The sequence below is a fragment of the Pyxicephalus adspersus genome, chromosome 5 (assembly GCF_032062135.1).
Source record: "Pyxicephalus adspersus chromosome 5, UCB_Pads_2.0, whole genome shotgun sequence".
In the NCBI taxonomy this organism is placed as follows: domain Eukaryota; kingdom Metazoa; phylum Chordata; class Amphibia; order Anura; family Pyxicephalidae; genus Pyxicephalus; species Pyxicephalus adspersus.
Genome location: NC_092862.1, coordinates 5,783,080 through 5,796,203, shown reverse-complemented (window position 1 = coordinate 5,796,203; position 13,124 = coordinate 5,783,080). Strand labels below are relative to the sequence as shown.

At 40.3% G+C, this 13,124-nt stretch overlaps 1 protein-coding gene and 2 long non-coding RNA genes across 8 annotated transcripts in view; 2 read left to right on the top strand and 1 right to left on the bottom strand.

The window, feature by feature from the left end:
• PTK2 (protein tyrosine kinase 2) overlaps nucleotides 1-13,124 on the bottom strand; it is a 145,896-nt gene that overhangs the window by 12,336 nt on the left and 120,436 nt on the right. For all 6 annotated transcript variants that reach the window (XM_072410626.1, XM_072410624.1, XM_072410620.1 and 3 more), the window contains 3 exons: nucleotides 10,448-10,579; nucleotides 8,699-8,830; nucleotides 5,783-5,845 (listed from right to left, as the gene is read on the bottom strand). In XM_072410626.1, the coding sequence (XP_072266727.1) occupies nucleotides 5,783-5,845; nucleotides 8,699-8,830; nucleotides 10,448-10,579 (327 nt within the window). The remainder of the gene's footprint in view (nucleotides 1-5,782; nucleotides 5,846-8,698; nucleotides 8,831-10,447; nucleotides 10,580-13,124) is intronic.
• LOC140330479 (uncharacterized) lies at nucleotides 3,993-7,186 on the top strand. Its single transcript, XR_011920748.1, has 2 exons — nucleotides 3,993-6,370; nucleotides 6,894-7,186. It is a non-coding gene; the product is annotated as an uncharacterized lncRNA (long non-coding RNA).
• Nucleotides 8,550-10,783, top strand: LOC140330480 (uncharacterized). The gene is made up of 2 exons (XR_011920749.1): nucleotides 8,550-9,066; nucleotides 10,436-10,783. It is a non-coding gene; the product is annotated as an uncharacterized lncRNA (long non-coding RNA).

Here is a 13,124-nt window from a genome sequence, read left to right as displayed (position 1 = left end):
TGGCTGTTATACACATTCTGGCACAAAGCCTCAGACGCTTTTGGCACATCTAGACACTGCTTTATATCGAAAAACTTTGTGGGAATAAATGTGCCTATATTTCCCCATGAAAAATACATCTTATGAAGTTTTTCCAGCTAACTACAAAACTTAACACACTTCATAAATCACCTGAAGAAGCCTATAGGCGAAACGCGTCAGGTTACAATCCATTATATCTAAGCACTCTTCACAACTCATAGATTAGGGATCCTCTGTATAGATATATGGTCTTATCGCCCATGGAGTTTTTAATAGGAGTCACCAAGCTGTTTCGCTTATGTACTTAACACAAGAACTATGTGAACAATTTATTCCATCTTGCCCCAATACATTGCACAAGCTTGCCCTGAAAAAAACCCAGCTTTCTCGTCCCGTTTTTTTCGTACATTGATGGTGTTACCTTTCTGGCTGTGAGGTCTAGCAGAGAAATATGAAGCATAAAAGTGGGTAGACAGAATTATAAACTGTTTGTAAGATAACGCTATATCTATGTATTTAGCAGCTGGCCTTAAGTTCAGCTGTAAATCGGTCACCCCATTCGTTATCTGCTTATAAATGAAGTTTAGGCTTTTTGATGAGAAGCAACAGGCACCCAACAGTGTTTTATCCTTCAGTGCAGTGACCCCTCCAGCTGCCTTCTCTCTCTTCTGTGTTTACATTCATGGGGTTGCTGTAATTCAGCCTCAATGCTGAGAAATATAAAGCGCCATCCATTTAACAAAAAGGCTTTGGCTGCAGCGGTGACAAGATCTCTGCGGCTGGAGCATTTTATGCCGGAGGAGAAGGAGGGGTGCGGTGGAATTTTACTGTTGTCTTATCTAAACCTCAGACTCATCCAAAGTTCCCTTTCATGGTCTTCCAACCACAGGCATTCGCAGAGAGGTCTCCTTCATCCACACTCCAGCTCGGGAATCGAGAGGTCGAGGATTTCACGGGACAAGAATGGAATCTGGAGTGCAGGAAAATATTTGTCTGTCACTATGCTCCCAAGACACCTTATTAACGCAGCAAAGTTTTATGCAACTTGCTACTGAGTCTATTTATCAGCTCCGAGTAAAGATCAGCTGATCGTGCAGGAAAGACTGAAATGATGAACTGAGAATTCTAATTTTGGAATTCCCTATGGGTATTAGAAATATTTTTGCTAAAATTAATATTAAATGATGAACTGCGTATTGTAAGTTTGGAATTCTCTATGGGTATTAGAATATTTTTTTTGCTAAACTTAAAAATACATTTGAACATTGGAGAAAGTTGAGGAAAATGAAAGCATTGCTTTGGAAAATCATAAGTTACTATTGTCTCACGGTCTAAGACATGCTGATTGCTTGGCTATGTTTTGGCTTTGATAGTTTTATTGTGAAGATCATATGCTTGGAGTTTCATGGCTGAGGCTGCAGACAGCAAAAGATCATATTCAGGAAACAGTCAGAAACGCCGGCTTGCTTCTCTCAGAGCAATGAGGTGCAAACAATAGAATGATAGGAATAATATATACTGCTCTCTGCCAACCAGTAAGAAAGTAAAAAATGTAGAACAATCTATGGCAAGAAGCAGCTGGAAACAAGGGGGCTTATTTATTACAAAGTGAGGAACAGAAAAACGTTCTCCACTTTTTTGTTCTTCGCTAGGAGCACGATTGCCAATTTTATAACTTTAGATTGATAAACCTGCGAAGAAGTTTCACTCCCTGCTTAGTAGGCCTTTGAATGTGGAGACCCTCTAACCTCTAAAATGGTGATCGGAATCTCCATTCACTTGAATAGAGTGGTGGTGAAAGTGCACAGGGTGTTTGGGGGAAGAAAAAAAAAACACACACACACACACACACACACACACACAAACACACACACACACACCTATGGTGCTCTCCAAATTCTAGCAAAATTGTCTGAACACCGATTAGTTTACATCACACTACATAATAACTTCATGTTATGGTTATCCTGACTTCCTAGTAGTTCATTACAAGGACTCTTATTTATAAAAAATGCTTAATTTAATTAGTACCCCCACCCTCTGGAGTGTTGCCCCTCAGGTGTTACACTCCAGCCATGATTAATCTATTTTTACTCTGTGGCTTTGCTGCGTGTTTGAGCTGCACAATCTTCCTGAAAAAAAAAAAAAGTTTGCTTCCCATTGCACATTTGCGCTATGCACTCTATTCATTCCTATGGGAAAACTGCAATTAAAATGACTGCGTGAGGCTGCCATGAGTACAGCTTTCCCACACAAATGAATAGTATGAAGCAGCCACAGGAAAGGATGTGCGGCTCTGGACTGAGCCATGCAGTGAAAATCACTAAATTTGGGGTTGATAAATGAATAAAATTTAGTCCGCAGCACTTATGAGTGGGGGTAACAAGGAGTGGGGGTGCACTTTATATGTGCACATTTTGGCACACTTACCTTGCAAAATGGCCCCTCTACAAGGCTGTACATGAGGAGTTTGTGGCAGAGACATACATGATTCTCTTCTGAGTTCAGCTTTAAGCTAGCTGTATACATTGTAATCTGATTTTACCTTTGGCCATAGATTTACCAGAGCTGATATGAAGGCAAATCTAAACCATCCCTGAAATGTGTATGCAATGTGGCAGATCCTTAGCACTAAGTTAGCTTTGTATCTCTAAAATAATCTGCAAGCAAACCATTACATGTATGGCCATCTTTAGATCCAAGGGGTAATTCAAATGTCCACCCGTATAGTGAAATAATCTTTGTGTGCTGACTGCTTTGCTCTTGCGTGTTTGCTGCGACCATACATCTGTATAGTAAATGTAGTGCGGATTAGGTTGCGTCCTGCTGCTTTGGCATAAAAATCTATTTTTACGTTCTAAACAATAATAATCTGCTCTACTACTATTGCCTGCTAGATCAGCAACAAAGGCAAAAAGTTTTACACAAACAGAACACCCAGCCAAGGCTTATTACACAATGTCATATTGAAAAACTTCACAAAGTACACTGCAAATACAGCAGGATCGTTAACATTTAATGCTGCATGCTGGAAAGTTGGGGGGATGTGTTATTATTATTAAACAGTATTTATATAGTGCCAACATATTATGCAGCGTTGTACATTAAATAGGGGTTTGCAAATGATAGGCATATACAGACAGTGACAAAGGAGGAGGAGACGTCCCTGCACAGAAGCCCTTACAATCTAAAGGTGAGGAAGTATCACACAATAGGAGGGGGATATGGAATGTTGGGTGAGTAGTGAAGGTTTAAGGAAGAGAAGAAGACTGGTAGGTGAGGTTGAAGCGTTGGGTTTTAAAGGCACTTTTGAATGAGCAGAAAGTAGGAGCAAGCAGAATAGGAGCACCAACACCATTTCAGAGAGTCAATGCAGCACTAGAAAAGTCTTGGAGCTGTGCATGTGAGGAGGTTATGAGTGAGGAAGTCATTGTTAGGTCACTGGAGGAGCAAAGAGTGGCTAGGGGGGTATTTTTCTACCAGGTCAGAAGTGGAACAAGAGCTGTGGAGGGATTTGAAGGCAAAGCACAGGAGCTTGAATTTGATTCTCATGTGAAATGGAAGCCAATTAAGAGAACTACAAAGTGAGGCAACAGAGGAGGAGCAGTGGGAAGGATGGATAGGTCTGCCTGCAGATCTGTTTTATATCTATTGTGCTTCATAAAGAATACCATGGGGCAGCATTATGATGTGTGGTGTGGGATGGAGCCCAACATGTAAAAACGTATCGTCAGAAAAGTATCCAGAATCTGACACCTCAAAAGTGCAAAGGAAATGTAAAGGCAACACCCAATAAACCACAGACAACCAAAACGGTCAACGGAGAACAAAAAAAGCTTTAACTAATATGATGCAAGCTTTTCTCACATCATGGACAACACAATGTTCATGTTTATTGGAGGACCCAGAAAATACCAGCTCCGCTTGTTCACAAGAACAGAGTCTGCGAATACAGCGCGGTGGGTAATCATTCCCGTATGGTTATTGTTTTGCACAACATACCCCTGCAAAGAACACAAGACACCAGCGCATCAGTCAGAAGGATGGAAAGCAGACCCAAAAACCTTAATGTTCATTCTCCCTAAAGTAATCAAATCATGGGAAGGCTAATCAAATATATCATTGGGCACAGCAAGCCACAAATGCCAAAGCTCTGCTCACTGACCAGACCTCACCTGCAAGGTCAGTGGTGTTTGTTGCAAGGAATGGGGTGAATATGTTTGAGATTGCAAAGTTTAAACATTGTTATCAGCTTATTATTCGAGCTGGACATCTAACGAAGCCCGTGACAGGGAGTATCTGTTCAGATAGAGAAGGAGGTAGCAGTGCTGAATTACTAAGGTGTTCTTATTGCAATAGTGTGTGCCTTGTCAGACAGCCGAGGAGGAAGCGGTGCTAGATTAGTAAATGTATCCATAGTAACAATGAGTGCATTGTCAGATGGCGGAGAAGGAAGTGGTGCTGCATTAGTAAAGCTACGTACACACGGCAGATTTTTATCGCCCGATAATCGGCATCGGCCAATTATCGGGCGAAAATCTTCCGTGTGTACAGTCGGTGTCGTCCATCGACCGGACCGATGGACGACAGCCGATCGTAATGAAAGGGAAGGGGAGAGCGCGCAGCAGGGTGCCGCTCCGTCGCTCTCCCCCTCCCCTCTCCATAGAGCATGAACGGTGCTGTATGTACAGCATCGTTCATGCATCTTGCAGCCCCTTGTCGTTGGAAAGGATCGTGAAAGATCCTTTCCAACGACAAAAATTGCAAGTGTGTACGCAGCTTAACCTGCACATATTGTAACAGCGAGTGCTTTGTCAGAAAGGAGTAAAGGTATGCAGCTTTAAAGGTACACAGGATACTTATTCCGACGTGTTTCACAAGAATGACCCGCTTCTTCAGGGGAAGTAACAAGATCAGAAAATAGCTCTCACAAACTTTACACTTATGCACCTATTACCAAAGTAACACATTAATGAAGTTGGTATCAAATAGCTGATAAAACTATAACTCGACCAACCCCGCATGGAATTCACATTAAAATGGGTCATAGTACTCCCACTACTAATCTGTCCTTTCTACGAGCTCCCAACTACAGGGTTGGCCCACACACAAGGAGTCACTTTTAAAGTTGTGATTTACATTACTATGAAGTCTAAATTGAAGTTCAAATAAACTTTTGGATATTTTAACAGTGAAGTTGGTATGCCACATAACTCCATACCTTAGGCTATACCCCTCTGGGTGAATAGCCATGGAGTACACGGCCGTCCATATGCAGTATAATGAGAATAATAAGAGGTGCCTAAAAAAATGTATTGAAATTCCTCTAAAGGGAGACAATTTTATAATTTTTGAAAGAAAGGAGCCCTGGATTGATAAGCTGTATATAAAAGAGACGTTATATGTGTTGTCAGAGTGTGGTGGAGGAAGCAGTACTGGTCCAGTAATATATACAAATGGAGACATTTCTTTCTTTTCAGACAAGGAAGCAGTACTGTTGCATCAGTAGGTTATATTTCTCTATTCGTGTGTACTACGGGCAAATACCAATAGATAGAAAGCATAGAAAAGCCTGCAGGTATCCAATTGACAGTTCACAAGGCAACGCTTACTCCTTGTGGGAGTACTGGACACTCTCCCAGCTGTTTCTGCCTGAAGGCTCCTGCACCAAAAGGTATTTGAACTATCTCTCTAACACGGGCAGCAAACAGCTGTTATCCAGGCATAACACAGACTGTAAAATATCCAGAGAAAGGCTTACCGGACACTGTATGCTTCCATCCACATGGTCGATGCTTCCCCGGGAGAGCCTGACATCTGGCTTCTGGAAACAAGTGAAATAAACAGATGTGTTACTGGTAGACAAACATGCCATGCACAGCTTCCAACAAGCAGTTGTTTGCATAATCCTCTCCTGCAAGTCTGAATCGGTTAAGCAAGAAAACAACTCCGAGGGGAAGATCCAGCAAAAAATACAAAAATCCTACCATCCGGCCCACGCAGCACTTGAACACTTGCATGATGTTAAGAAATCTTCCCGGGAAATGTCTTGAGAGTAAACAGGAGACGAGGCAATGCATTAATTCCAGTTTCCTGCGAGAGGAAAAGTTTTGTGTGCGCGGCTTGGCTGCAGCCACCAGAGTGGAAGTGGGGCCAATTACTGAATCTTTTTAGCATTGCACAAGCAAAGTTTTTTTTTCTCCTCTCTTCGTTTTATTGCACAGGAAGAACTCGAGGACAGAGCGATGACTTGGCTACGTGCACAGATCATAAATTATGTCTTCGCCTTAAGGTGCCCAAAAGATAGTTTGAAGTTTCTGCTTGAGATTTGCAGAGCAACATCCAATGGGTGAGCTTGTTTTGTATCAGAAAGAAAAGCAGTCGGGTGCAGGAATTTAGATGTCAGGTGATTTGTTTATATGAGGGGTGACATTTAAATTCGTTAGAACAACCACAGAGCAAGCCAGCCGTACAAAATGATATTGTGTTTAAAAAAATTGAATTTTGTCTGATTGCTGGAAACACTGTGGATGTTTCAGGTCATTACAGACTGCAAACGTCTATATGGTGGCTGATTAGTATAGAAAGCAAAAACGTGTATCAGATAAGTGTGAGACAAATCAATATAAGTTGCTGCTTGCTAACATTGATGATAAATGTATTGAGCTATTTAGATCTAAGTATCTTCTACAGCATTATCTTTGGGACACTTCTTAGAATAGTAGTTTTATTTATCTGTTGCCCTTAATATTTATTTTGATGGTTACACTGTATATACTGAAACCTACAGAGAGATACTAGGTCATGATATTATTTACTTTTTAACTGTGATTGTTACCGATTGAACTAATATAGCTCCATGTTATTTCCAGCGCTTTACCTCGCAAGCGTGCCAATATCCCTGAGGAAGCCTATATGGGGCGAAACATGTCGGGAAAATCTGCTACACATATGTGGATAACTAATATATATATATATATATATATATATATATATATATATATATATATATATATAATCGTGCTGGACTTTATGGACATAATATTAGGAACTATGGGAAATAGTTGCAAATTGTCTAGAGGAAATTCATGACCACATCTCGGTCATTTGTCTAATTACATTTTGTGCTGTGTTGACATTGTATATTAAAAGTAAATGAACACATTGCTGCATGCCTTTCTTTTGTGTATCTTTCCTTTTACCTCTATATCTGGCTACTTAAAGCATTTTGGGAATTCTATGTTATTTTATTATAAAACTTGTTAATATAGACTGATGAAAACCAAACATTTTTTGCCTAATGTTGGATTTGAAATGCACGTCCAGCAAAACATCAGATGCTGGGTTAATTTTAAGGTGTTGGGTGTATGACAGTGTAAAGGTGGCTTTCTTTAGACATTGCAGCTCATATTGAGATGTATTTACACTGTAGGCAAAGCCAGCCAAACAAAATCTATTTTCTGTGTTTTCTGTTTAAAGTCAAATGCAGATTTTGGCAACAACATTCATCTATGTTAGAAAAAATAACTGTAAGAAACACAGATGAGTACAGGCAGGAGTTTGTCAAACAACCTTTTAGATATGTCATAACACAGAAGGAAGTTTACCCAACAAAAAATATGCTGCAAGGTTGCCAGATCTGATTTTATGTGGAGAAAATACAGTCCCTGTCCGGGGGACATGTGACCCCGAGAAGCCATGGATGGCTGTATGCTCCTAAACAAAACACAAGGTGATCCTCCTCAGCCTGTTCCATGATGGAATTCTACCCTTGTTTTCTTTTTTTTAACAATATTAGGGGTCACCATGACAGAAAGCAATGGGGAATTTTACAGTTAGGACTAAAGAAGCCAACTGTTTTTTACTCACTTCCTGTTCGTACCGTTGTGTAAAGGGAAGCTGTCCCTAGAACTGAAATATGTCAAGTGACAACAACATTGACCCTCTTCCAGCAGCCTTCTCAGACTTGCTGATCTCTGCAATTAATCTGGGTCAGGCACTTGTGTATGGAAAATGCAGAATTGGCAGCATGATAGCCAGGCTTCTATTTGTAGAAAGTTTACACCAGATTTCCCCCATAATCAAAGTACTTTAAAAGATTATTGATCACCTATTGGAATGAGGGCAGGAGCTCTGTGCACTCGGAAAAGTTGATCCCCTCTGCCACTTTGGGGCACCGAGGATAAATGGCCTGACATAAAAGGCTGCACTATTATAACACAGGAATGGGAGTTCAGATTCTTACTATAATTCAATGACTGTTTTTTTGTTAATATATGTTGAGTCTGTAGTTCATTATTGTATAGCCAGGGCAAGAACAATGAAACCCCTGCGTCATGCACCTGCATTTTGGCTTCTTTGGTCATGACGGCACCTAGTAGCAATCATTTTAGGAATGAGAGAATGATGCACATTACTAAACTATTAGCAATGTATATAAACACCAGACAAGTTGGAGAAAGGGAGGTTTTTTTAGGGGACAGGGTCTCCTTAAAACATGGGAATGGATCAAGCCAGGAGCAGTTATTAAATTCCAGCATGTGTAAATGATATCGGAACTCTATTATTACTGCTTTTGTAGCGCAGGTTTATCTCATTTATAAAGTGATGGTATTTGGCTGCTTCGGATGTAAACAGTGCTTAGCTGAGTTTATTTTTAATGAAAGTATAAGATTACCAGAAATCTCTCCTCTTTCTCCAGCCAGCGCTGGTCCTCCTCCATCTCTTGCTGCTGCCGTATTAATCGCTCTTCCATCAGATGTGTTGGAAGAACTTGGCCCAAACATCTCATGTCCATGGGGCCGGAATCCTGCAGACAAGAGGATAAAATATATCAGGAAAATGACCACAGATGCATCTGACAGACTAAACAACAGCATTTACTAAGATGTTCCATGCACAAATTGTTTCAGTAAGGTCTGGAGGAAGCGGGGATTAAAGGTAACTTGTCACAAAGGAAATACAAGGGCTGCACAAATACTGGCTGGCTCTGTTGGATGGCAATACGTCTGAAACACAAACCTTGAATAAGGAAAATAAAAACAGGTAAGAACTGCTGATCTATGCAACGGTTTTGGGTCAGGGACTTGCTTAAGGAAACTGCAGGATCAGCATGGCAGCCAGGCAATTTTTACAAATGGCTATCAGATTTACCTCATAATTGCAGTACTTTAAGAGATACCAGTAATTGATCACATACATTTGCTACTGTAGAATAAATGCCCATTGACACTAGAGGGAAAGAGGGCAGGAATTCTGTGCACTTGGTAAAGCCAACCCCAACCCTGTCACTAGGGGGCACTGAGAAGAAAAGGGGTCTGAACAGGAGAAAGTGTATCTTAACTGCTACTAGAGGGACCTGTATGGAGATGTGAATGGGGCCCAGAAAAAGCTGATCCCCCCGCCCCAACATTTCTAGAAGGCCCTGCTCTAAAATGGAGATAGCCAATCACCCCCACACCTATAGGGCACTTTGCAGAAAAGTGCTTTGCAATGTTCTCGTCTTCTAAAGCTGCAGAAAAAAAGCTTTCCAGAATGAAAACAGACCAGCACAATAATCCAAATGGGAAAATTGATGTTTTTTTTTTTCTGTCAGTGTGCCAGTAAATGGTCAGTTATGGGATATGCACTTTAAGTGGAGATATCTGGTTATTTTGTTCACAGATAAAAATCTCTCTCTCTAAAATAGAACCACCCACTGCAAATTTATGTCCTTTTCTGGCATGTACATTTCCACTTGCTTTGGTTTACAATACAGCTACATGCTAGCACGCACGACCCTCCACGGAAGCATAATACATGCTTGTGCACCTTCGGGAATCTGTACTGAAGTTTCACATTCATATGGACCAATATCTTTGCTATAAACAGGCCATTAGTAAAAAAAAAAAAAAAAAAAAAAAAAAAAAAAAAAAAAAAGCAATTAGTCTTGGGGTAATTACAACGCCTCGCGGCTGGACAGTGTTCTCCCTCCTCCTAATGGAGCAAAGAAGCGTTTTGGTTAGAATCACCTTGGTCACATAGGCCCAACCTTGAAAGTGTTCTATATGGGCAGCACAGTGGCTCAGTGGTTAGCACTCTGGCCTTTGCTGTGCTAGGTCCCAGGTTCGAATCTCGGCCAGGACACTATCTGCATGGAGTTTGCAGGTTTTCCGTGTGTTTTCTCTGGGTACTCTGGTTTCCACCCACATTCCAAAAACATGCAGTTAGCTTAACTGGCTTTCTCCCAAAAAAGCTAGTGACATGACTATTGATTTGTAAAGCGCTGTGTAACATGTTGGAGCTATATAAATACTGTGTAATAATAATATTATAGATGTCAGAATATGCAGCAATGCTTAGTATATCTGTATGTGCCCGTTCATACCCATGGAGGAGTTTTCTCTGAATTGATTATGTTTTGCTGTATCTATAGGATGGCACTCACCTCCATATTGGCTTGCCACATTTCTTGGGTTCGATGGTTCCAGGAGTCCAGGTGATCTAATACAGCAGCTTGGCTAGGGTAAATGTTGCCAGACATGGAAGGGATTCCGTGGGAGACAGAGTAACCAGTCACCTAAATAAAAAAAAAAAAAAAAAAAAAAAAAAAAAGAACATAATTTTCAAGACCTTCCACCTCCATAGATCATGAATATGCTCAGAAATCTGGGGAACTACCAGCATACTCTGCAAAACACTGGATAAAAATACATTGCCATCCGTGCATGGGAGCAAAGCTGAAGGTCCTGCAGCCAAATAAACTTCAATAAATTGAACTTGAGCCAGATTTGTTTGTTCTTGATAGGACTAGGAAAACTCAGAACATCGACTTAGATCCTCTGTTTCAGGTTTTATTGCTCTGTGCCTATTAAGGTAAACTCCCCTCCCTTCCTGTTTGGTCGCCAGGACAGGAAATGAGAGGAAAGCTCCATAAAGTGGACACAGACAGCATCAAAACTTGACAGTGGATCTAAACTTTACCCACGTATCCAAAACATCATAAAAAAAAAAAAATGACAGGCGTTCCCCTCTAAGAGCACCAAGATAGATTAGTAGGATTATTAAACTAATAATTAGCCGGTCAAAATCACTCATCACTGATTCTCATCCCATAATTGGCTCAGGCCTGATATTGGACGAGAATCTGGCGTGTGTAATGTGTATGGTGCATTTTAATTCAAAATAATTTAATGAATTTAATTTTAATCGATGCTCAATCTATATTAAAATTTCCAAACGCACAGGTGACTAATACATGAATGAATAGGAGTGCTGCTATGACCCCTTGGAAACCTATAAATAAAAATGTTATGGTGCATTTTAATTAGCAACCAATTGCATATCGATATCCGATCTATATAAAAATTTCCTTACGCACAGGTGACTAATACAGGCATCATCAAAATAACATAAAAATGCAGAAATGAAAGCATGATAAAATCTGACCGTCATATCAAAATGTGCTTTGAGGGAAATGGTATCATACTTATTCATATGGAAGGTGTACTACTAATACGGTGTGGTTTCCTTTTAAGTCATATAGTAAGAATGTTGAAGTGTAATTCGATATACAGAGAGCTGTATTTATATACATATATACACATCCACACACACAATGCTGCTCGTTAAAGTGGTTGCAAGCACTGTATAGTATGAAGTTATCTGCCAGTATAGTATTAGGGTGCAGTTTGCTCTCAAGCCAATTCCCATACATTACCAGGCACCTCTTCCCCACCTTTCACTGCCACCTCAGGTTACATGCAAGTTTCAACCTGTCTGCGAATATCAAGCACATTCTATAGTCTGAGCAACTTTTTAGCTCAGGTCCCCCAATTCTTTATAAAGTTCAGGAAGACACATTCTCATATATATATATATATATATATATGCTTCTCAACCAGGGTTCCACTAGAGGTTTCTAGGGGTTATATTGTGTGCTACTACCCCCATCTCTTAGATTGTAAGCTCTTTGGTGCTCCCGTCCTCCTGTGTCGTTGTTTGTATCTGTCATTTACAACCTCTATTTAATGTATGGTGCTGCTAATATGTTGGTGCCTAATAAAAAAACTGTTGAATAATAATAATAATAATAATATTACTGTGCGCTGTAGACATAGTAATTACAGTACCTTGATTCTGTACTTTTAAAAGCCTGATCACCAGGGAACAAAACCAATTCTCACTTTTATAAATATTGTGTTATCAAAGCAGCAATCAGGGTTTTCTATACTGTTTTTTTAATAAATATTAATAAACAGTATTTATATAATGCCAACATATTATGCAGCGCTGTACATTAAATAAGGGTTGCAAATGACAGAGAAATACAGACAGTGACACAGGAGGAGGAGTGGACCCTGCCCCGAAGAGCTAACAATCTAGGAGGAAGGGGAAGCAGCACCCAATAGGAGGGCGATATGGAATGGTGGGAAGTAGTGAGGGTTTAGGAGACAGAAGAAGACGGGTAGGTGAGGTTGAAGTGTTGGGTTTTGAGGGCTCTTTTAAATGTGCAGAAAGTGGAGCCATGCGTGTGAGGAGGTTATGAGTGACGAAGTCATTAGGAGGTCATTGAAGGAGCGAAGAGAGCGGCTGTGGGAGTATTTTTCTATAAGGGCTGAAAGGTAAGTGGGATATGACCTGTGGAAGGGTTTGCTGGCAAAGCGCAGGAGTTTTAATTTGATTCTCAGGTTCCAAGTTCATACATTTTAAGGATTAGGAGTGTAAAGTGAACATAGTTAATAATGTACCTGGAATACGTCTAGCTTATAACCCCAAACCATTAGGTTATTAAATCCCAGAGAATCTAATGCACATTGAGGCTCTGAAACTAAACATGGAAGGACTGGGTTGAAGGGTTATATACATTAAGGCCCTGTGTATAGTTTGGGCTTAGGAAGAAGGAAGCTTTGCAGGGTTTGTGGAAAGCCCTATGTGTATTGCTTTCTACATGAGTTGCAACTGCATATATCCAACTTGTGTTCACAGATCACCTTCAGCAGCAAGGTAAAGTGTAACTACAAGTAAAAATATCTTCTGCAAGGATTTGATTTTTTCTTTTAATATGTTCACAGGGTGACAACACTGGTGTTTAATTTCTGCAGAATGAATAATGTGGTCAACCT